The sequence below is a fragment of the Pyrus communis genome, chromosome 11 (assembly GCF_963583255.1).
Source record: "Pyrus communis chromosome 11, drPyrComm1.1, whole genome shotgun sequence".
In the NCBI taxonomy this organism is placed as follows: domain Eukaryota; kingdom Viridiplantae; phylum Streptophyta; class Magnoliopsida; order Rosales; family Rosaceae; genus Pyrus; species Pyrus communis.
The window spans coordinates 16792547-16815674 of NC_084813.1; the positions used below are offsets into that span (position 1 = coordinate 16792547).

Sequence of the window (23128 nt, forward strand, 5' to 3'; positions counted from 1 at the left end):
ACTAATTGCCACTAGTTTCCTCGGTAAACAAACAAAACAAATAAACAAAAGAGATCAAGCATTACACACACACACACACACACACACACTCCTTGCCCTTCCAAATACAGTTATATTTCTGCATTTGCAGCACTCATGAAATTCCTGCAAATTATGATCCAGTTATTTTATATTACTAACTGGTTAACGCTTGATTACTCCAGTGTAGCAAAAGGGCTTTTATATATATATCATTTCTTTAGTACTAGAGAACCTTGATCTTTTCCTATCCATTTTTTCATTACAAAAATATTTAAAAACTACCATTATAAAGAAGAAAGAAGAACGAAAAGGTGAAAAAAAGTAGGAAATATATATATATATATATATATATATATACATATATATATATATCATTTCTTTAGTACTAGAGAACCTTGATCTTTTCCTATCCATTTGTTCATTACAAAAATATTAAAAAATTACCATTATAAAGAAGAAAGAAGAACGAAAAGGTCAAAAAAAGAAGTAAAATCGAAATTTATAGAAAAAAAAGGATTTCATTCGTCTGTCATGGAACCTGATTAAGAACTTTTCAAACTCCCAATCAGCGAGAGATCCCATAATTTAATTAATTAAGAACTAATTAATCAATTCAACCTCCAAACTTCCTCTTCTCCTTCTCCAAACCTTCAACCAAGCTGGCAAGTGCTTTCATGGCTTTGAGCTGACCCTGCAACGCCATTATGTACCCAGCAGTCTCTTCAAAAAGCTCGTCCACCCCGCGCGACTCACCGCCGGGAACAATCCTCTGCAACGCCTCAATCTTCCTCTCCACCTCCTCCTCACCGTCCTCCTCCTCTCGACATGCGGTCTCTACATCGTTGACCATTTCACCCTTCATGCTTTGTTTTCTGCTTCTTCTGTGAGTCGAATCCGCAGCTGTCTGCAGCCGGTTTATGCTGGGTAAAGATCCATGCACCGCATTTCCCATGGGGGGTTTTTGCTGGGTTTTTCTGTGTTTCCTCTTGAATGTGGATTTGGGTAGCTGGGTTTGTGTTAGGGTTTGAGTCTGAGCTTCATCCATTGATGAAGAAATACAGAGGAGAGGAGAGTCAGAGAGAGAGGGAGAGGAGAATCAGAGAGAGAGAGAGAGAGAGAGAGAGAGAGGTGTGTGTAACTTATGACTTTGTGAAGTGAAGGAGGAATTGCCGTTAAATTATTGTTGAGCTGCTAGAAATGTCAATGCCAACGAAGCTTTAGGCCCACAAAGTTTTTGGCTTCCCAAGCCCTAGCTTGTTTCTGGACATGGAATCTAGTGCCTTTACTCTTCCACGAGTCTAGTCGAGCGCGCTGGCTTGGTTATTAAGTTATCAAGACAAATGTTATGTAATTCTATTCAGAAATATTGAGGAGATTCTTAAAAGTATAATTCTTCGTGAACTCTTTGTTATTTTATTTTTTGTACAATTTTTTGTAATGTTGATATAAGAATTACGTTAGGTGGTTAATAGTCGTGTATAAGTTCATGGTACTAGAGTCAAAATTTAACTTTTTCCTCTACATTAAAGAAAATCGAACTTAAGATCTTTCATAATTAGTCAATCATAAATTATAATGTAGTTCAAATTTGTCTTAAATGAAAATCGAACATAATATCTCTTACTTGCAAATAAAGAAGAATACTTCTAAATCATGTACTAAGTGGCCACTAATTCGGTATTAAACAATAATTAATAAGAAAGAAATAAAAACAAATAGTAAAGAGACCCAAACGACCAGGAGGTGGATTGGAAGAGTCCAAAAAACCCTCCATGGAATCGGGTGCGGGTGGCCTCACAATAGCATAGGGTATAGGGGAGAGTGGAGGGTCCCACGGTAGAAAACAAAGGGAAAGATAGCACATGTGATCACATGATTTTCTCGAACCTAACACCGCCCATGTGCCTCAATGCCGCCCCACCCCTCCTCTCCTCTCCTCTCTCCTTCCTGTGATCTACACCACTAGCGTGGCATGATTGCCAAGTGGCACTTCTCTCGGACCCACCCTTTAGTTGAGCCCCACAAAAACGGAATAGGATCCTCTTTGGATCCTTTTTGTGAGAATTCGAAGAATCAATTAATCGTGTTCTTTCATCATATATCGTACGATTATAAATTATTTTTAATTTTTAATTTAAAATTGAATATAAATAATATCAAATAACTTATTGAGAATGCCAATATCATCGGTACAAAATCTATGTTGATGTTAATTAATTCTTTAATTATTTTATTTTGTGGATCTCATTAATGAACAAATTATAAATCATGAAAAACCATTTTAATTGATCTTTTTTGTTTTGAAAATGAGTCTACAAATATCATTAATACAACAAAACAGATGGGTTGAAAGAAAAAAAATCTAACATTACGACGTCAACTATCAAATTAACATCTGATATCTTAATTAATAATTCAATCATTCACAATCATTAATTTATAAAAATTTATTTTAAATTTTATCCTCTTTAACATTACCATTACCGTTATCGATAACTTACTTTTTCTTGGGTTGAAGAAGGTGAGGAGTGAGTGAATGAGGTGTTTATGGCGAAGGAGTGGTGGTGTTTCCAAGGAGGAAACAGCGGGTGGTTGGTTCATTGGGATTGGGAGAGAGAGATTCGGTGTTGTTGGGCATATGGGGCTACATGTGATCAGAGCCACCCAAATCCTACATCCTCTTTTGTTGCTGTCACATTCACACACCACATCCTCTTGCGATTATACTATACTTTATTATTCGACCTAAAAATAAATAATTTAATAACATATCTCGGATCACAAATCACAATCAGAATCAAATCGGATTTTGTTTTGAATTTTATTTACTTATTGCATCATAAATACTATTAGTATTGTTTTATTTTTGCGATCCGTACTGGAGTCAGGTACAAGCTTATGCAGGACCAGGTTGGGCGAGGTCTATAAGCCAAGTACAAACTCAATCGTTACCGCACAGAAAAACTTATCCAAATTATTTTTTCCTCTAATATATAAGTTCAGGTTATTCCCACGTGACATAATATATGTGAGAAAAGTTATAGGTAAGTTTTTCTCGTTCTTGGTCCTGCAACAATTAATGATGTATGAGGAAATAACAATCCATTTGATAGAGCTTTTATATGGGAAGATACTCTCATTCGTCGAGGGGCATGAATTTCGGAATAACGACCAGATTCATTAGTTACAACCATATTCAACAGGAATTACACATAAAGTCACCATTAGCGATTAATCCGGGAGTGGAGGAGAATGCATGTGGATGTGGATGTGGATGTGGGGGAGGGAAGGGAGGAAGAAGGCGGGGGTAGGCTGGGTCCATGTGATGGTGTTCATGGGGACAAAACATTCGAGCAAAGGGGTCCATAATCCATATGGCGCGGCTGCAGCTGTACCTGCACATGCAGCACCGCAAAAGTAGGGAGAAAGAAGAAGCTGTCAAGTAATAGGCCTAATGGTTATGGCCCATACTCTCCTTTGGTGGGCCTGCCTAGACGGCATTAAGACTGGGCTTTGAGTGTTTAACTGGCCATTCAGGGCAAGATGGAACGTTGACACTGGATCACATTTGAACTTCGGTCAGAGAATCTTATTATGTTCAAGATGAGAGTCATGAGACCAAATCTTTTGCATACAAAATTAAGTGGCTGACACGTCCTTATTATCTTAATGTGTTAAAACACTTATTAGGGCCATAGAGGCCGCACCTATTTTAGGTGCACAAGATTTGATCTCGTTCAAGATTCATGTCCCAAACCAAAATGCGTTTAGACCCCTCGCTAGTCCTGTTTGGTACTAGACGACATTGAGAGTGAGCTTCGAGTATTGAACCGGCAATGCAGTACCCCGCACTCCGTAGAGGCTCTCCCACATTGTGGAGAAGAACTTACATGTAACTGGTTCAAATATCTCATGATAGGCTTGAGATACCGCCACTGACGACGGCATGGCATACCACTACGTTAGCGTTTCACTCGCATGTAAGTCTCTCTGCAGCCATCTGCATACATCGTGACTTGTGGAATGCTGGCCAAATTGGCATATAAAACCACCGTAGGAAATTTCCATGTGCAATTGTTGCAACCAATGCACACCATGCTTGGCATGCAAGTTATGCTTTTTTCTGGTCATATCAACTCACAGTCACGTCAAAAGCAAAGAGAGTTTCGTTTCTGAATTTTATTGTATAACCTTTGCTGACATATAGTTTCTTCAACGAAAGATAAACGTACTCGTATCTAAACATAACCAGAGAAAGTTGGCTCTTTTAAGGAAAGCACGGCCTCACTTGGCTGCCTTCCTCACAACCTCCCTTAGCGTGCTTTTCGATCCCTTTGACAATGGAGCCTCCCTGCCATGCATGAACTCTGCTCCGTCTTCCTCATAGAACTTCTTAATCCATTAGGCACCACTTCCATGACCCAAGTCTCGTGATTATACTTCCCTAATACATCCTTGACATGCCAAACTGAACAGTCCCAACCTTACGGTGGGCTGCTGCAGTGGTAGCAGCAGCGTCGATCCCACCATATGGAGCCTTTGTCTGCAGGTAGTGGGTATCAATAGCAATTCGATCATCATGTTCCACTTTAGGGACTCCCACCCGAGTCATAAAAAATGGGTTGGAGTCTATGCTGATAGCTACATCTGGTGCCACTTTCGCTGCCATGCCACAATGTGCAGCTTGCTTGGCTTGCGAGGACAAGTCCCTCTCACCTTCCACTGCAGATCTTTCTTGATTTCCAGCACTGGGCTTGTGGTAACAATAAGCAGGAGGGCCAGCCTGAGGGGGAAGTACCGAACCTCTAACTAGTGTCCTCCGGTCATAGGCATCTTTCATCATGTTCCCATTATCGTATTGTGCAACAGGTCCAACAACTCTTCCTGGTTTGGCTGGATAAGTACCCAAAAGCCAGTTAAAACTAAGTGGAAAAATAAGAAACGAATGGAATTGCTGCTAATTCTAAAAGGTTATCGAGAGTACCCAAAGAAATTCTTTGTGGCATTTGCATGGTTCTTGATAGATTTACATGAACTGCTTCCGAATCCCTTGAATTCCTGTAAGCCTCCTCGGCATTTTTCTGATCTTTCAAAAATGCATAATTTTGTTGCTCTTTAGGAGGGACCGTATTTGAATGTACAATTGTGGATCTGTATTTAACACATTCGAAATTATCATAATCATAGACAATTGGATAAAAATCATACGCGCAGCTTTGCCAGGAATGGAAGAGATAAGATGAAGATATCCTAGCACTGGATAGAACAATAGGCTCGACTACTTGGTGTGATCACTGGCAACAACTAACAAGGAGATGTCCTCAAAAAAGGGATTGTTTGATATTAGAGGCCAGGGAAGTAGCAGGACATTCCACATAGCACTTAGAAAACTACTAACTTGCCTAATGATAGATCCAACCTTGTCCTATCAAGGTGATGGCAGTGCATCAACAGTTGGCACTCATCATTTTGAAAGCCACTCGTGAATATGTGAAAAAATAAACAAAAGTAAATTATATTTTACCTCGGAAGTGACACGTGCTTTCGTTCAAGCGGTATAACTGGACCACTTTTACCCCCATTCTCCTCAAGGTGTGCAAACTGCTTTCTAAATTGATCCACAGCACTGCGTACAATTACAGACAAACATTAGGGCAAAGAACATAAAGAACCTTAACCAATTTATACAACAAAATGTGAATACTAAAAGAAAATATGGCTGTTCGAACCTTGGATAGAGAAAATTAGTTCTCTCAGTTCCATTTATGTAGTCTTTTAGCAATTGAGGATGGTACTCCAATATCTCCCGGAAAATTAGCTCTCGTATGTCTTCCTTTGTGACCCTTCGCCTTTCAAATTCAAACTCCATCTTCGTAATTGGTTGGCACGATGGTTCCCTCTCAACTCTTGACAGTGCCTTAAAATAAGGATCAGCGAGTGCCTGGTGAAAAAATAAAATGCGGAGTTCAGCACATTCACTATAAAGTGGCTGGGTATATGCACTAGCTAGATTTTTCACATGCGTTCTAATTCTAGAAAATGGCTGGATATATGCACTGGCTCGCGCGAAAAGACATACAAAGAAAGCAGATAGTCTAGTATGTTATGACAAACCTCTTGGGCAGTTGGACGGTCCTTGGGATCAAAGGCAAGCAATCTTTCCAGAAGTCGTAGTGCCAAAGGATCAGCATTTGGAAATTTTTGTGCGAAGCACACAGGTTGTTTTTTCCTCATACTGGTTAAGTATCTCCTTGCCTTTTCATTTCGAACCTGCATTTAAAAGAATTACTTATCAAGCTTGGGCACAAACGTAAATAAATAATAATTAAAGAGAAAAAGAAAGCTTTGTATCAGAAAAAGACAGGTTACCCGGGATATGGTATCTAGTGATGGTGTCCCAAGAAGATCAGTCATCAAATCCAGCTGGTGAACGACATTCTTTCCAGGAAAAAGTGGCTTCCCTGTCAATACCTCAGCAAAGATGCAGCCTATACTCCATACATCAATCGCAGGGGTATACTGCACTCACATGCTTTCACAAATTAATAGGTAGAAAAAAAAAATACTTGCTCATGAACTAGGATCTTATTAGAAAGTGATTTACACAAAAAACAGGCATGCCACAACTCCCCTAAGTTCAAAGTAACGATCGTAAGAATGCAGCTGTTATGTGTTGCATTTGGATGCACTACCTTAGCCAAATGACAGTATGGAAGCTGGGCTGAGTTACTAAACTCAGATCAACAGACTTGTAAACTCGTGCCTACTTAAACTGTAATGGAATAAAATTGTTCAAGAAATCTTTGAGAAGCTTTACCTTAGAGAAAAAGGATCCACAGAGCTCTGGAGCTCTATACCATCTAGTTGCAACATAATCCTGCAGATGTCCCCAAAAATTATGAATAAGTATTAGTGCTATATTTAAAACATAATGTTGGAAACATTGTCACATGCTCTGAAAATCACTCTAGCACTGATAAAATACATAAAATCACAAAATTACGTACTGTCCAAAATATTGTCGTAGGCGTATCATTGAACGCAACTCTTGCTAGCCCAAAATCGCAAATTTTAAGCTTACAATTTGCATTTGCCAATATGTTCTTCGGTTTCAAATCTCGATGGTAGACATTTGCTGCAGTCAAATTAGAGTATCAGATATGTCCAAAATATCCCAGCATCCTCCACCACCCCCACTCCCCAACCAGAAAAATAAAAGACACGGAGGAGGGAAAGGAGAGAGAATGAAAAAATAGAATCCCAATCATAAGAGTACAATAAAAAAACCAAGTACAGAACAGGCCAATCAACCACTAGAAACACCACGGAACTCAAGAACATATGTGCAGATACACACAAAGAAGAGTGAGAAGTACCGGTGTGAATATACTTCAATGCACGAAGCAGCTGGTAAAGAAAGAACTGATAGTGTTCTCGTGTCAGATCATCATTAGCTTTGATAACTTGATGAAGATCTGATTCCATGAGCTCAAAAACAACATAGATATCTTTAAAGTCTCTTCGAGAAGGTGGTAGCATAATGTGCTTAATTTCAACAATGTCAGGATGTCGTAGAAGTCTAAGAAGCTTTATCTCACGAAGAATACGAGCGGCATCAGATATATGCTCAAAAATGTCATGTATTTTTTTTATTGCCACTTTTTCTCCCGTATGTGTGTCTATTGCTGAGCAAACAACACCATAGCTTCCCTTCCCGATAACTTCCTGAATTTTGTACCGATTGGCATCACCGTAATCGGAGAAGAAGTCCATCTCTGTTTGATTCTGTTGCATTGACTCCATTCAATCAGAATACAGTATAAAAAAAAAACAAGTCATATGATCAAAGAGTACCGTATAATTCTAAACGAAAATGAGCATAGGAGTTTTTTGTATAACTATACAACAAATCTGAGCACAAAGACATCACACTGACAAACAAAGTTACAAGAATAGCACACATTGATATACATACATACATATACATGTATATATATATATATATATATATTATCATACATCGTTGCTCTTAATAATACAGTTTTAAAAATATCATAAGATACCATGCAATCACTACAATATTTCTAATATCTTCCAACTTCCAGATTATATGATAATTCACACTAACCATGATGATAGAGTTATAAGATCGTACTAAATCCCCTGTGGTTTCTGAACATCTTTTTTTTTTTATTTTTTTGGTCAATCGTTTCTGAACATATAATCATATAAGGACAATATCTAAAAGTCCTAAATGTCAACCTCAAGAAAATTTAAAAAAGAACAAAAAATTAAAAATAAAAAACAAAAAAGCACAACAAATACCTCAAATTTTTACAACCATTCCGGCAGTTTTAGCAGTAAAGGGCCAGGCAAAGAAAATTGACAGAAATAAAAACTGATGCAGAAAAACGAGATATATAAAAGGCCCCGCGGAGAGAAATATCATTTTATTAGAGAGGAATCTAGTCCAGAAATAGAGGGGCAGAGAGCCATGAAATTGGCATATAATGATCTCAAAAGAGAAGCATAAGCATTCAATTCAATTGAATAAAGCACCAGAATAAGAATGAAACCATAATCTTCCAAAGGAACGCATTAACTTATGCCGTTATCCATTATGAGTCTATGACTGTTACATAAAACAAAAATACAGCTGCTAATTATAGATAAGTAAGATCAAAAAACCAATAATTATGTTACATTTTTAGCTTAACGTACATGTCCCACTCAATCAGCAGACCCAAAAACTCCAAATCAAATCTCAATATGCACAAAGATCTCAACTTTCATGATAAACCCATAGAATAATACAATCTGACTGCACCAAATTTCACAAACATGAATCAAATCAAGTTTCAATAAATAAAACAAGATTGCAGTTATTGATACATAATTACTTCAACAAATCAAAGAACTGGAACAATTAAGAGATTAAGTAACAGAAACCAATTGAAAGTCACCTTCTTGGAGTGATCCTCCTGCATTTCTGTGTCAAACCCAGAACTCGAAATCTCGAAAACTCGAAAAGCCAGCTGAGATCAAGCAAAAATAGAAAGAGCCCAGGTCCTCAAATCCCACAAGGACTCAGCCACATTTGCCCCACCTCCCCCTGCTCCTTATGACAAGCCCACAATCCCACCTTACTGTCAATCCCAACTTCACCCAGCATAGAACCCACAAGACCAAATCCCTCATGCACTCCTCCAATTCCGATTGCAATCCTCCCAAAACCTCACTCACTGAGCAATACCAATAAGGCAGCCCACCAACTACCACCATAAAGCACCCAACACATAAAGCTTTAACATTTTCCAATCCAGAAGCAAAACCAACAAAATAAATTGTACCCTTATGTAATTTAACTTGGTTTCGAAGGAGAATGGGAAGAAAGATGAAAAAGCAACACTGGGAGAGCCACAGAGCTCGTATTATGCAAGATCTGATAACACCGACAAAAGGGGTGAGAGGACTCACAGAGGAGAGGCAGAGAGATGTGAGGAATAAATCTAGGGGGTGGGGGCAAGGCAAGTAGATGGGGTGGTATGCTATCGTGATCGTATGCACAACGTATGGATACGGAAATAAAATATGTAAATGATGGAGCGGTGGATATGCAATTGAGAGGAAATTCCGAATAATCTAGTTTTGAGGGTGATGAGTATGGAGAAATTTTCAAATATTAGATAATCAAAGTACTTCACATATTATAAAATAACGGAAACAGCTTAAAAAAATATATTATTTTCTCCGCTTATGACATGTAATATATAGCTTGAATATCTGCTATTTGAAAATATCTCTCTTGACGCGTGAGTGAGTTGGCAGATTAGCAGATTCCGTATGGGGTTTCATTGTTACCTAATTTGCATTTGCTTTTCTTGCTGATTCACAAGTCAGAGTTATGTCGTGAGGGTTGCTGGACACGTGGCAGATTTTGATTGGTTAAAGGTAGATTGGTGAGGGAGAAATTTTTTTAGTGACGGGAAACATGTCTGATATATCATATGTCATAATAAAAGTGATTGAATATTTAAAATAAAATTTCAACATTTAAAATATGACACTTAGTATACTAAAAATTTTTAGTTGGTGGGACAAGGTGGGAGGTAAAAAGGCGACAAGTGATGGTTTTTTTTTTTTTTTAACAAACTATATTATCTACACTAAGGTCTCATAGTTAGCTAGCAATAATGTAGTTTAAATTTTCCTTCAGCGAGAATCGAACTTAAAAAATCTCCTATTACTTACAAGTGAAGAAGAATATCGTTAGATCATAGAAGTTTGGTTTAAATACAAAAGATTTAAAGAGAAAAATATATATATAAAAGAGAAGGAAGTTTGTGAGAATATAAATTTTAGGAAACATGGAAATAGGATAAATTTTACTTTTATTCTTTATCTTTTAATTTTTTTAAAGCAAAATTGGTTTTGTGCCAAAATACTTCAATGCCCATAATTTTTTAGTTGATATAATTTTCCAATTATGCATGAAAAGGTATACTACACTTTTTTTATGTCGACAAAGAATTTAATTAATAAGGTAGTATAGATTATCATGGAAAGGGATCCTCTTCGGATCCCTTCCCCTTGAATTAGGTTTTTAAGTAATTCTTTAAAAGTTTAAGTGTATTCAATCATGATTTTAAAGGGCATTATAATATTCTATGTGTATTTAATTAGAAATTAGTTTTTTCCGACAAAAAAAAAATTAGAAATTAGTTTTAAAAGATTTGTAAAAGTTAGGGAATTCGAGAGATTCCGTGTGAATTTTAAGCGTTTTCAAATTTTACCTCTCCCTTAAGAATTCAGGGAAATTCACTCAAAACTTTACATTAGAATCCTTAAAAATCAATTAAACTCCATTAAAAGTCATGAATATATAAATTTATTAAGATCATTCAAAATCCCAATTAAATAGGAAAAAAATCTCAATTAAATATAGACCTTAATCAGTTAGGAATCTATCTAATTGATGAATTATATAAATAGTCTGCATCAATTAGTCAAGTCGCTTAAAATCTAGTTCCATGCGCCAATACTTGAGTGGTAAACATCACAATAGGCTCACCAAATAATTTGGTTCGACTTAATCTTTGACGAAAATCGAACATGAGATATTTTATTTACAAGTGAAGAGAAATATCACTAAACTGTAATATGAAATGACACCGTCTTATATTATATTAAATATGATTGATAGACATATAAGCCAACATCACAACATATTATTTTCTGTCTAGACTCGCGCATTTATATAGGGGTGTTACATTTATATATTAATTTCAATTAAAGCAACCAAAATAAAAATATTAGTTGAGCGTTATCTTCTCGTTTTTGTTATATAGTTGGGGTTTTGTATTGTATTTCAGTTGCGTTTGTAAGCGTAAAATGGTATTCTTTATCTCGAATGTTCTTCATCAATGGAATTGTTTTTGTTTCTTAAACAAAAAAGAGTTGATCACGCTCATAAGTACGTAGCGCACTGCTCTTGTGCTATATAATCATGTTTACTTGTTTCCATTCGGATGTACATTCATGTATATGGTACCTTCATTTAACATATACATACATATATATACACACATACACACACACACACACACACACACACCCGAGATATATTTTGATCCGTTCGGTACCGAATTGTTTGTTTTGTGCACTGAATTAGAAACTTGAAAGGAAGCACCACACCTTCCAACATGGACGTTTTATCCAACCTCAATTGACTTTTCGTGTTGGATTGAGAAAATTAGGCAAGAAAATGTGCCAAACCTCAGGTTTATTGTGTTTTTTATATTTTCTTTATGCGTTGATATTGCTTGTTTTTATTTATATAAATAAAAAATTCGTATGAATATAGAATGGGTACATTGACTTATTAAAAAGATTGTGTTCCCATCGACAGGCTAACAAATTAAACCAGAGAGAATGATTTTCTTCCTACATTTGTTTTTCAGTTATGAAAACATTAGAAACGGCTAAAAAGGAGAGCAAAGAAAGAACACTAAAAAAATCTGAACAACATAATCCCATTTATAAAAGCTGAAATTAAGATTTTCTATACACCGCTCCCTTTAAGGCCTTTGACTTTATTTTGTGTTTCAAGAAAATCAAACATGATCGTATATCTCTTGTCGAATGATAAAACATTTTACCAGCAGATCTATACACTAGGTTTTAAGTGTATATATATTGCATTATTTCAAGGTACGTATTTACTGGCTAGGTTTCAAGTGTGCATACTTGCAGTGGCGAAGCTATGTGAGGGTGAGGAGTGGCGGCCGCCCCTCCCCTCGCCGGAAAACACACCTAGGAGCGCTCTTTCAACCCCTCCGCTCTCGTCGGAAATGAGAATTCCGGCTTCAATGATCTAGTTTCTGCTACTGCGCAGGAGACCGTCTTCAGCAATAGCCGTCGTTCAAGAGAAGGACAACAAGTCGGTTTTCCTGTAGAAAAGAGTGAGTGGAGGTGGGTCGCCGGAGGAGATAAGGATTGGTGGCAGGTCGTAATGAAATTTGGTTGTTTGTCCAGATTTGAAAAAAAAAATTGGCTCGCCATCTCCTTCTCCAACCCCTCTCCTTCGTCAGCACCACTTCTGTCTCCTCGTTTGACCCAGATTTCCCATGGCTCTGCCGTGCTCCCCACCAGTATTTGGTGGGTGAAAGGTTTGAGGGAGATGTTTGGTTAGTGAGAATTCATGGCAAACAAAGGATATTGGTTCTTTGTTTTATTTAGGGTGTGGTGATGAAGAGCCATAGCATAGGGGAGGGAGAAGATGGTTTTGCCGAAGAAGATTGGGGTTGCGGTAGCCGGGAAGAGGGTTGGAATTGATTGAAAAATAGAAGTTGGGATGAGGAAGATGGTGAGTGCTTGGTAACAAAGGTAGTAAGTGTTTTGGGAGATTTTAGATATGACAAGTGGACTATACTTTTATTGGGCCACTTCATGAGTTCAGTATAATGGGTACTCACTAGAGAGTACCCAATTATTGTCCCTTTTTTTCTTCTTATCCCACCTCTTTTTTGTGGTTTGTTAACTCATTTTTCTCCTTTTTTTTAATTTTTTATTCTTGAATGTATTTTTATTTTCTTTTTTAAGACTCCTACCATATTTATCTTAAACTCTCATAATATCTATAAATATTGTATTACTTTTTAAAAACAATGTAAATATTGTTTAAGACTTATTTTACAATAATTTAAATCCATCTAGGCTCCTGCTTAGATCTCGCCTAGGCTTGCTAGCTCTCAGTTCACTGTTTGATTAGTGCCTAACATTTTTTAGGATCTAATCCTAACCAATTTAAGATTCTTACATTGGCTTTGATATTATTGCTTACAACCGCTTTGGTAGAGAGACTATTTTCTGCTATGAATATTGACTCAAAATTTTGCACTCGTTAATGTGAAAGCAACCGCTTCGATTGAATCCTACACTCTTTTGAATTTCGCCCCTCCCCTCGGCAAATCCTAGCTTCACCACTGCATGCTTGTTACATGACTATGCATTAAAATTGTAGAAGAAGAGGACAATAATTTGCTCTAAAACTCAAGTATTTCAAAGAAAAGCTTGCACACAAAAATATATGATCCAAAACGATCTCGAGCACTTCAAAACCACTTTTGAAGGTTGAAGTTTGGAGAAGTGGAGGCCGACCACAAAACTTGGTAGGCACAATAGCTGAATTCCCTTTTCTGATATGGGTCATGTAGGCATCCATTAATCATATTAAATATTGAATTTAAACTTCTTTTATCTTTGCGAAAGAAAAAGAAAAGTTGTTTGTCTAATCATTCTTAAAATAAAAAAACCATTCTCAATTTAAAAAAAAAAAAATTAATAATGACCTAATAGGAATGTTTACATCTTTGATCAAAATATTAAACAATTAATATGATTTTGAAAAATGACACTTATGAGGATCTTTATTTTCAGATACAAAGATGACAAGAAACAAAGAAGACAATTGAATACCGCTCTATTACACGAACACGTAATAAATCTAACCACCACGCTCCTCGATTATTATATTTTGCTTTCTTTTCCATGGGGGTTTGGTTATCCCTATCACATTCAATTATATACTACCCTGTGATTCATAGCAAAAGACAAATATATATTATGATATATGTAGCACAAAATGGCATTAAAATACAAAAAATATAATATGATATGTATGTGTGTATATATGTAGATATCCCTTTCTCCAATAGCTTGCCGTGAAAACTCCACAAGCTACGATTTAAAAAAGATGATTTTCCCTTAAAGTTAAAGGATTATTAAGATTTAGATTTACTAAATCCCTTCACAATCATGCACGAAAAGAGGAAGTCGATAGCCCAATCTTGCCGACCAGATATCGAGCGGACACGCATGTGAGGTGAGAGCTAGCCATCCAGGGTTTGCTTTCCTCCCTTCCAAATCTTTCTTTTACTTGTCCAACTAAAATATCAATTCATCTTTCAACATAAAAATAAACCGTTCAATCCTATATAGATAATAGTTTGTCTCATTCATAACAAAATCAAAGGTTGGAAAAGATGCACGAAGCAAATGTTAAATAACGGTGCAACTTAACTATTTGTTAGTTCCATAAGTGTAAGATTTTATCAAAAAAAAATTCTAATGTAATTAGTTATGAGATCACTCAATATAATGTATTTAGGTCTGCCGTGTTCAATTAGTATTTCTCCCAACAACTAGATAAAAAGCCCTAACCGCTGACCCATCTTGATTTTTTTTTCTTCTCTTTGTTTCTAGTTGTAGTTGTTCTCTTGCTCTGTTGACAAGAGTCTTCAATTTGTGGTTGTGGTCGCTTTCTCACTTTGTCGATGATAAATTTTGTGATTATGGTCTTGGTCATGGTTTGTTCAATCTCATATTTTAGAGCGGTGATAGTTTTTTTAGATATGAGGGGATGGTATTTGTGGGTTGAGCACTTGAGAAAGGACTATGAGAAGAAAAGTCGATGTTTGTTAGATGAGATTCATAGCATGGCTTCTTTGCCAACGATTGCAAACTTATCAGAGATTGGTACGGTTTTTTTCTCGTGGAGCCTCTATGTTAATTCTCAAGCTTGCAACGTTCTAGTCCTCGCAACTCAGGTTTAGTGTTTAGGCTAAGGATCCTCTATGATTGAAAAATCGTATTGTATTTTTTATGTGTTTGTTACTGTAAGGTTATGATGTTCTTTTAACATATATAGTCTCTTGAGTTATTTTAAGAATACAATTGAGTTATTTTAAGAATACAATTAACATGTTTGTTTTACTATTTTAATAAAATTTCTTTTGCTCAGAGAAAAAGGTTCTACCATGTTTTCCTACTTTTACTATTTTAATGAAATTTCTTTTGCTCAAAGCAAAAGGTTCTATCATGTTTACATACTTTTATATTCGTCAACTCTTCCACCGTCGATGTGAGAAGAAAGTTATGCTACTCGTTCACATTAGCCGTTCATCTACAAACATCTCCACATGCAAAAAAATAGAAATAAAATATTCATCTGTAGTGAATCTGCGAGCTCTGATCATATGGGCTAATCATATGCTTAATTTTTTTAAAAGCTAGTAGCCACTAGGAAGATCCCAATTAATCTTACTTCCGAGTCACAAGAGATGAAGAATTTAAGGTGATATAATATCCTTATCCATCCAACTCTTGAATCCCAATGGCCTTTAATGAATCCCAATGAAGAATTTAAGAATTTGTTTGTAATTGTTTTTAAAATAACTGAAAATGTTTTAAAAAAAAAATATTTTTGAGTTCTAAAAATATTTAGAATGTTTCATGCAAGAAACATTAGTTATATGTTTCTTATTTCTTACATAAATCAACAGAGCGTTTTTTCAAGATTTACTTGTCATTTTACTAAATATTAATTCCAAAAGCATTTTTACTAAAAACATTTCCACAATTTTAAAGCATTTCCAAACTCAAATAACATAAATCAATCATTTTATAACAAAGCAAAAGTGCCTTTTCTCTTTCTATTTTTCAATTGTCCACAAGCTAAATATATATGATTAGGATAAAAAGAAGGGAAAGGTTCTTTCTAGATCCTTTTCATCAAGTCTTCCTCGTCAACTAATTTGGATTCTTGAAATTTGATCCAACGACTACAAACAGGAGCCTACTTTAAAAGTTATAATAACTTTAACCATTTGATTAAATTTAAAGAACCCGAGTTGTTTGATAGGGAGGAATTGGTGTAAGAGATCGGGATCCCTTTCCAAAAAGAAGGTGATTCAATTGGCATCATCTCCAAGGGCAAACCGAGTGCCGTACCCAACACGGAGCCATTTCTCCCCTTATCCCTTCAACTTTACCAATCCTTTTTTAAGAAGCTAAGGCCCAAAACAAAACTCGTTAGGTAAAAATTCTCTTCCTTAAATGATTGATTATGTCAATATTCGTATTAATAATCTTGATAATGTATTCATAACATGTTAGTTTTACTATATATTGACACGTTGTCCACTAATCTTATTTAACAATTTATGAACACAATATTAATAATATGTTTAACAAACGTCTGGTTCAAGCAACTCATTACTACAATTTGGTAGTATTCATCTTCATTTGAAAATAAGAAGTCTTAGGTTTGAATCTCGTGGATGGCGAATTCAATACCAAATTAGGTTGATTATTGTGTGACTTTACTGAACTTCCTATCCGCATACTGTGAAAATATATGGATGTACTCAAAACAAACGTCTGGTTCAAAAAAAGAATTGATTGTTTGAGAGAGATTTTGAACCTTACTTGAAAAAGATATAAATAGTGCATAGAAATATAGCATGCATTTCAAATTTCCAATCTGTGGCATGTAAATTTGGGTACCACATAAATTATGAGCCACATTTAATGGACGAAGTGGACTTGCCAGCCTACCCATATGCTGCAAATATCAAATATGCAATCCTGGCAAAGCAAACCAAATCCAATGCCAAACCAAATATCGACCAATAGAAATCCAACACGCACTCCTGCAAACCGAACCCTAATCCGAGTAATCACGTGTTGCACGGATCCGTAGTCCCAAAAAATGTCAAACTGTACATGCACCAAATACGTACCATCAAAACATTCGTACGTATAAAAATACCATACAGGACGTACGTATTTGTATTATTTGTGTGTAATCGTTGGGGGAAGGCAAAGAAATGAAAAGGATATCCGTAACCTCCATCGCAAGTGTATCCCATCGTGTCGATGTCCTCCATGTGCCCCACGCGGCCACGTGAACTTTCCTTGAGCAAGCTGTGGCCGTCGTTTCCTTGAGCAAGCTGTGTGACCGTCGGGGGAAAGTGGGTGACCCTGCAACCTTCTTCATACTGTTGTGTGATGGTAGGATCCGACAGGTGTCGGTATGCAAATTGCATTGTGCATAATTGATGGCTTATCTTTTAAAGTGAGGCTCTTCATATACTTTCTGTCATCTCATAATTTAACGTTAATTTGTTTGTTAATATTATAAAATATTATACTAAAAACATGAGGTGCAGAAAGTCTATAAAAAGTTTCATTTTTTAGAGAATCAGCTTAGCATTCCTCTTGATCAAATATAACATTATCGTTATACTAATTTTTATTTCTTACACATCTTTTTTATTTTTAATTGTCGAATCGAATGAGTTAAAAAATAATACAACAAAAAATCAATAAAAGTTTATGAAAAATAAAAATATGTGTTAATAGCATTCTCCTTATCTACTCAATCAAACGGGTTGTGTGGTGCTTTCAACACAATTTTTTTTACCGACACATTTTTCTGAATTGTTTGTGGTCATATCAAATAAATGAAAGATAATTAAATGATAAAAATTAGATAAAAAATAGAGGTGCGAAAAGCACCACTCAATAAATAAATGCTTGATGCCAACGTGCTTGCAGCTCAGGTACCTGAAAGGCCAAAAGCACTAATATGTGGCTACTTGGAGTTCCACACTTGCACTTTCGTTTTCACTTGTAATTACTTTCACATCTATAGTTGGGGAAGTTGGGACCTAGATGTCCAATTATAAAGTGCTTTTGATACAATTGCGGTACTTGTGTGAGTGGTGGTCATCATATGCCACGCATACATGAGACTATCATTCTGATTTGAATGGTTGAGATAGTTTATGAATAATTAAAATAGATTTGAGTCTATGCATGAACTAGACGTGATGAGTTATGAATCTACAATAAAGTAATTTATCTAATTTATCTTTAAATATGAGTTACAAGTCAAGTCTTACAAGTTCATGTCAATCCAATCTTCTCTTAAGCTTCAATCTCATCCAGTCCACCAAACGAGCCATAAATGATCATATAAGCACATGACTAATAAACACATTGATCCCTCCGTGAAATTTCCATCTTACACTAATAACAATGACAAAAATTTACTCCAAATGAGGTCAAGAATTCCAAATTACATACAGTAAGCTAAATTTTGACTGTAAGTTGCTGCCATCAAATGACAACTAATAATCAAAATTCAGAAGGACGACCGACTAAAATTAGCCAATCCCGTCTAATAACATGTAAAAAATGAGGCCGAAGAGTTGGTTTGGAAGAATGATTGCTGTTGAAGTAAAAGCAAACATGAAGAGAGGAAAGGTGAGAAATGTGAACTACAACTTAGTCAAGCAAATGATAAGTAATAAATATTTGCATAACTCGCTAGTTTTGCATGTGATCAACTACATATTTTTAGAAGATTCCAAGTGTCAACACGTTTCCCTCTAGAAACTAAGCAGATGAGAAACTAATGTACAAACTAGCTAGCTAGGTTTCCTTGTTTGATGTTCCATGCAAATGCTATGCAATTGGAATTTACACAGTCAGGCTCTTTTCTCCTTGTATAGCTATTTTGGGCTAATTCCCAAAAAGATTTGAAAGGATTGGATCTGCTATGTCATGCACCAATGGTCCATCTACATCTATTAGCCCATTTAGACATAATACAAAAGTGGGGCCCCATGCTCACAAAGATTTGATATGTAATCAAAGGAATTGAATTGAGGATGAGTAAGATTGAGTAGAAATCATAATCGAATTCTTATAGAAGTTGTTTATTAAATTGTGTAGAATTAGAGTAGGAATGATGCCGATTTCATAAAAGTTGTTTACTGAATACCCCTGAATCGGAATTAAAACCAGTATAATTACTTAACTCCCCATGTTCTAAATAAATTAACTTATGTGTTGGGTAATAACTTTATTTTCCATAACAACATATCCTTATAATTATAGAAACTTTCTCTACCTCTTTATAATATAATCCATAATTTTATAAAATATGTGAGGGTGTGAGGGGTAAAATTCATGTATTCCTGATTGCACCTAACTCTTAAATTCCCACCTCTCACCAAGGAATCTAGTTCCTTTAAAAGGAGGAGTTGAATTCAATTTTTATGCAGTCGTGATTCCTTCATATCATATTAAACATAAGAATAATTCATAATCAGAATCAGAACTCTTTATTTTCATCCAATTACAAATGCAGAAACACATCCTTAAGGTTTCGGCTCGGTTTTTACTTTTGGCTGTTACATGGGTGAAAAAAACAGTTTTTAAGTTTTGATTATCTAATTTGTTTAATTGCAAGAAACATATAATTTACATAACCATGTAGGCTACGATGGTTATAGTTTATTAAATAACCATCTCTTTACGAGTGCCAACTTTCTCTCTCAATATGTGGAATATGGTTATAGTTTATTAAATTTTTTATACAGATGATGTTAGCAGAAAGAATTGAACTCAAGACCTTTTTTTTTTTTTTTTTTTTTTTGTCGAAAATCAAATATTATTAATACGAATTTAAATGTTTACATCATAAGCCAAAGAATTAAACAACCACTCTGGCTCAAAGTAATCCCACAAATGACTAACCCCACACGCGTGACATAAGTGCCACCTGATGCGCAACCCCATTACAAACACGAGGAGTAAAAAGAAATTCTACTAAACATAATTGTCATTTAATATGGTTAATATCCCATAGAATACCTTACATGATTGCCTTTGGTTGCAAGATCCCCTTAAGCATGTCCATGAAGACTTTTGAATCAGTTTCCAACTGAACAACCCCAAAACCTTTTTCCACACAAGCCAACAATGCCGATCTCATTGCTTTCACTTCCGCCATGATGCTTGATTCATATAGAATTTTGCCCACACCTCCAACACCTTTAAAAATCCCCGTAAAAAACCACATATGCCAGTGCGACTACACCAAGCTTCATCACAATTCACTTTGATTGTACTAAATAGAGGCTTTATCCACCCTTTGTGGCTCTCATTTCTCACTTGCTGTCCACAGTCTGGTTGCTGTGCATGTTCCCCCTCACATCCCACAATCTCACCCCATTGCTGCCGGAGTAGTTCCAACGCAACACTAGGTTTGACATCAATCTTCTCAAAACACCACACTATTCCTACACTTCCACATCCTCCACAAACCACAAACCACAAACCACCCAACGCATTAGATCACCAGCCTCTCCCTCTTCGCCATATTTATTACATAACCACTTCCAACTCTCCAAAAATCCCCACCCACAATCGTTGTCACATCCAATTGAAACGGAGAACCAAACCAAAAAACACGAGCAAACGGTCAACGAAAGAATAGATGAACCTGCATTTCCACATCGTCTACATAGAACAGGCAACTAGGCTCCAAGCAAATCCCCCGACATTGCAAATTAGTACGCACAACAAGGATATTTTTGCACCCTTCCAAACGAAATGGCAAAGCTTAGGAGGAACCTTCAACTGTCATAATTCCATCCAAACCAGATCCTTGGCGTCTGCCCTACTTGATTGTCCCACACATTTCAGTCCAAGCTCCCTATTCCAATTTATCTCTTGAGCCACCATATACCATGATTTAACCGAATACACCCCATTCTGAGTGTAATGCCAAATAATAGGATCAGGACATCCAAATTGGCTAAGCGGCATACATAATATAATACGAGCTTCCTCATCATTGAAACACCTCTCAATAATATCCCTCTTCCATTTACCCCCAAGGACCACAATGTTGGCAACCATTCTAGGCATCTCCTCAGAGCATCTCCAAAAGAGATGTCAAAATGTCCACATAAGTTATAACAGTAATAAAAGACTACACTAATATTCTCCAACCAAAATGCCAATTCCTATGTGGCGCTGACATGGATTGGCAGCAAAGAGGTTGTTATCAAATTTGACAGCAACTTCAAATATTTTTTTATTAATTTTTTTATGGGAAATGTTGAAGGAAAATGAAGAAACTAGAAAGACCGAAGCTTGAATTTTGGAAAACTAGAGAGAGAACAAAGAGAAGAAAAACAGAAAGCCAAACGCAGAAGCCAGATGTAAGAAAGACTCCTCATTCTTCAGCTTCTCTCTGCCGTACACCGCACTGCTATCAGAGGTTGTGTTTGATTGTATCAGTGTCAGGTTCGAATTGGGTGTGAGGGACTTGCGGGAGGGAAACCTTACTTGGTGAGGTTGCATTTGATTTTATTAGCCTCGGGTTCGAATTGGGTGTGAGGGACTTGCGGGAGGGCAGCTTGCAAAGCTTCCATGGTTGAAGGTGTGAAGTGAGGAAATCCGGGGGTTTTGAAAGATGTCAAAATGGGTAATAAAATAATAGTTTCATAAAATAAAAGAAAAAAAAATAGCGTAATAAAATAATATTTAATTTGACATACCGAGTGGAAAGCAAAATTTTGAAAGATGTCAAAATGCCACATAGGCTGTCAAATTCAAATTTTATATTTAAAATTTGACATCTCCTTTGGAGATGCTCTCATGTCTCAAAATAGCCTGAAACGTATGCGGTGTAGGCAACCATGGGTCCTTCACAATCTGGATACTCCTCCCATCTCCAACCTTCCATCATATGCCAACCTTCAATACTTTCCTCCCTTGCAAAATCCCCTTCCAGCCCTATGAAGTTCCCCTTCCCATCGACGCTTCTAGAAAAGACGAAGAATGATAGTATTTGGCTTGAAGCACTTTAGCCAAGAGTGTCGAACTCAAGACTTTGAGTACATCTTTCTGTCTCGCATTTACACTTATTTTAGTAAAAAATAAAAAATAAAATAAAGGGTAATCCTCACTTTACTACCCTCAATTATCATGAAATTCGTACTTTGCTACCCTTAGTCTTTTTTTTTTTCAACTCACTTCATACCTAAAGTTACAATTTGTTTCCAAAATCATACTTCCGTTACTTAACCGTTAAGTCAACTGTTAAACGATGACGTGACATGCCTTTGACTCCACAAAAAATTCTAAAATCATAAAAACTAATCAATTCATACCCGTAGTGTTTTTTATAGCGCAACAGGGATAAGCCACACAAACATGTTCGACGCATAGATGGACGAGGATAAGTGGAGTACCTATTGGAATGAAGATAGAGGGGGTTGCGTTGGTGTAGATTTAGAGTGGGTTGATGGGGATGATATGCAGGAGGTTGCACGGGTGGAGATGGAAGTGGTTGAGAGAATTTATTTTTTTTCCTGTATTTTAATATTTAACTTTTCAACTAAAAAAAAAAGGATTAATTTGAATTAGAATGTCCTACATCTTTTATATAGTTGTTAGATTAAACATTCATCACTTTTAAAGATTTGATTAAGGTGTTTTGATCAATTGTCACCTTAATAATTTTCTATTTATTTAATTTCCATGTCCTTAATTTAAATGCATTTATATAGAGGAATAAGGTAGCTTAGCAACTAATTGCCTATAATATAGGAATTTAATTTCGTCAATCCCCTTCTATGCATTAAATGACATTTTTGTAATAAAATAAAATAAAAAATTAATTAACTAATTCCTCATTACCTTATTATCAGTATTTAAAAAAAAAAAAATCTCTTTCTATTAAAAATGTCTCAATAAAAGTCTTCAATACATATTTTTCCACGTATGGATATATAAAAAATATACTTAAAACCTAGGGAGTTTTAACGAAAAGCCTACGGTACTGTTCACTTTAACAAAAAAAACTACATTTTTACACTAAAAAGTCAATCATGGTACTATTCACTTTACCCTTTATTTTGTCCTTATCATTAAAACTCAAAGTTTTCAAGCCATTTTCATTAGT

At 35.9% G+C, this 23128-nt stretch overlaps 2 protein-coding genes across 2 annotated transcripts; both read right to left on the bottom strand.

Annotated features, from left to right (window-relative positions):
• Window positions 1–508: 508 nt before the first annotated feature.
• On the bottom strand, window positions 509–1106 carry LOC137749262 (transcription factor PAR2-like). Its single transcript, XM_068489365.1, has one exon. The coding sequence runs from the start codon at window positions 1064–1066 to the stop codon at window positions 635–637; it is 432 nt and encodes a 143-aa protein (XP_068345466.1). The 5' UTR covers window positions 1067–1106; the 3' UTR covers window positions 509–634.
• Window positions 1107–4169: 3063 nt separating this feature from the next.
• On the bottom strand, window positions 4170–9740 carry LOC137749533 (mitogen-activated protein kinase 20-like). The gene is made up of 10 exons (XM_068489641.1): window positions 8985–9740; window positions 7398–7806; window positions 7029–7156; window positions 6839–6898; window positions 6391–6540; window positions 6136–6291; window positions 5751–5962; window positions 5546–5647; window positions 5006–5172; window positions 4170–4914 (listed from the first exon to the last, which is right to left on the bottom strand). The coding sequence occupies exons 1-10, from the start codon at window positions 9006–9008 to the stop codon at window positions 4466–4468; spliced, it is 1857 nt and encodes a 618-aa protein (XP_068345742.1). The 5' UTR covers window positions 9009–9740; the 3' UTR covers window positions 4170–4465.
• Between the last annotated feature and the right edge of the window lie 13388 nt (window positions 9741–23128).

Bases quoted from the DNA above. Each gene is read 5' to 3' on its own strand.
- LOC137749262 (XM_068489365.1), bottom strand. From the start codon at position 1,066: ATGGATGAAGCTCAGACTCAAACCCTAACACAAACCCAGCTACCCAAA.
- LOC137749533 (XM_068489641.1), bottom strand. From the start codon at position 9,008: ATGCAGGAGGATCACTCCAAGAAG. The intron at 7,157-7,397 runs GTACTTCTCACT...ATTTGACTGCAG, and splicing joins ATTGAAGTATATTCACACCG to CAAATGTCTACCATCGAGAT. The intron at 4,915-5,005 runs GTACTCTCGATA...GTACTTATCCAG, and splicing joins GCCACAAAGAATTTCTTTGG to CCAAACCAGGAAGAGTTGTT.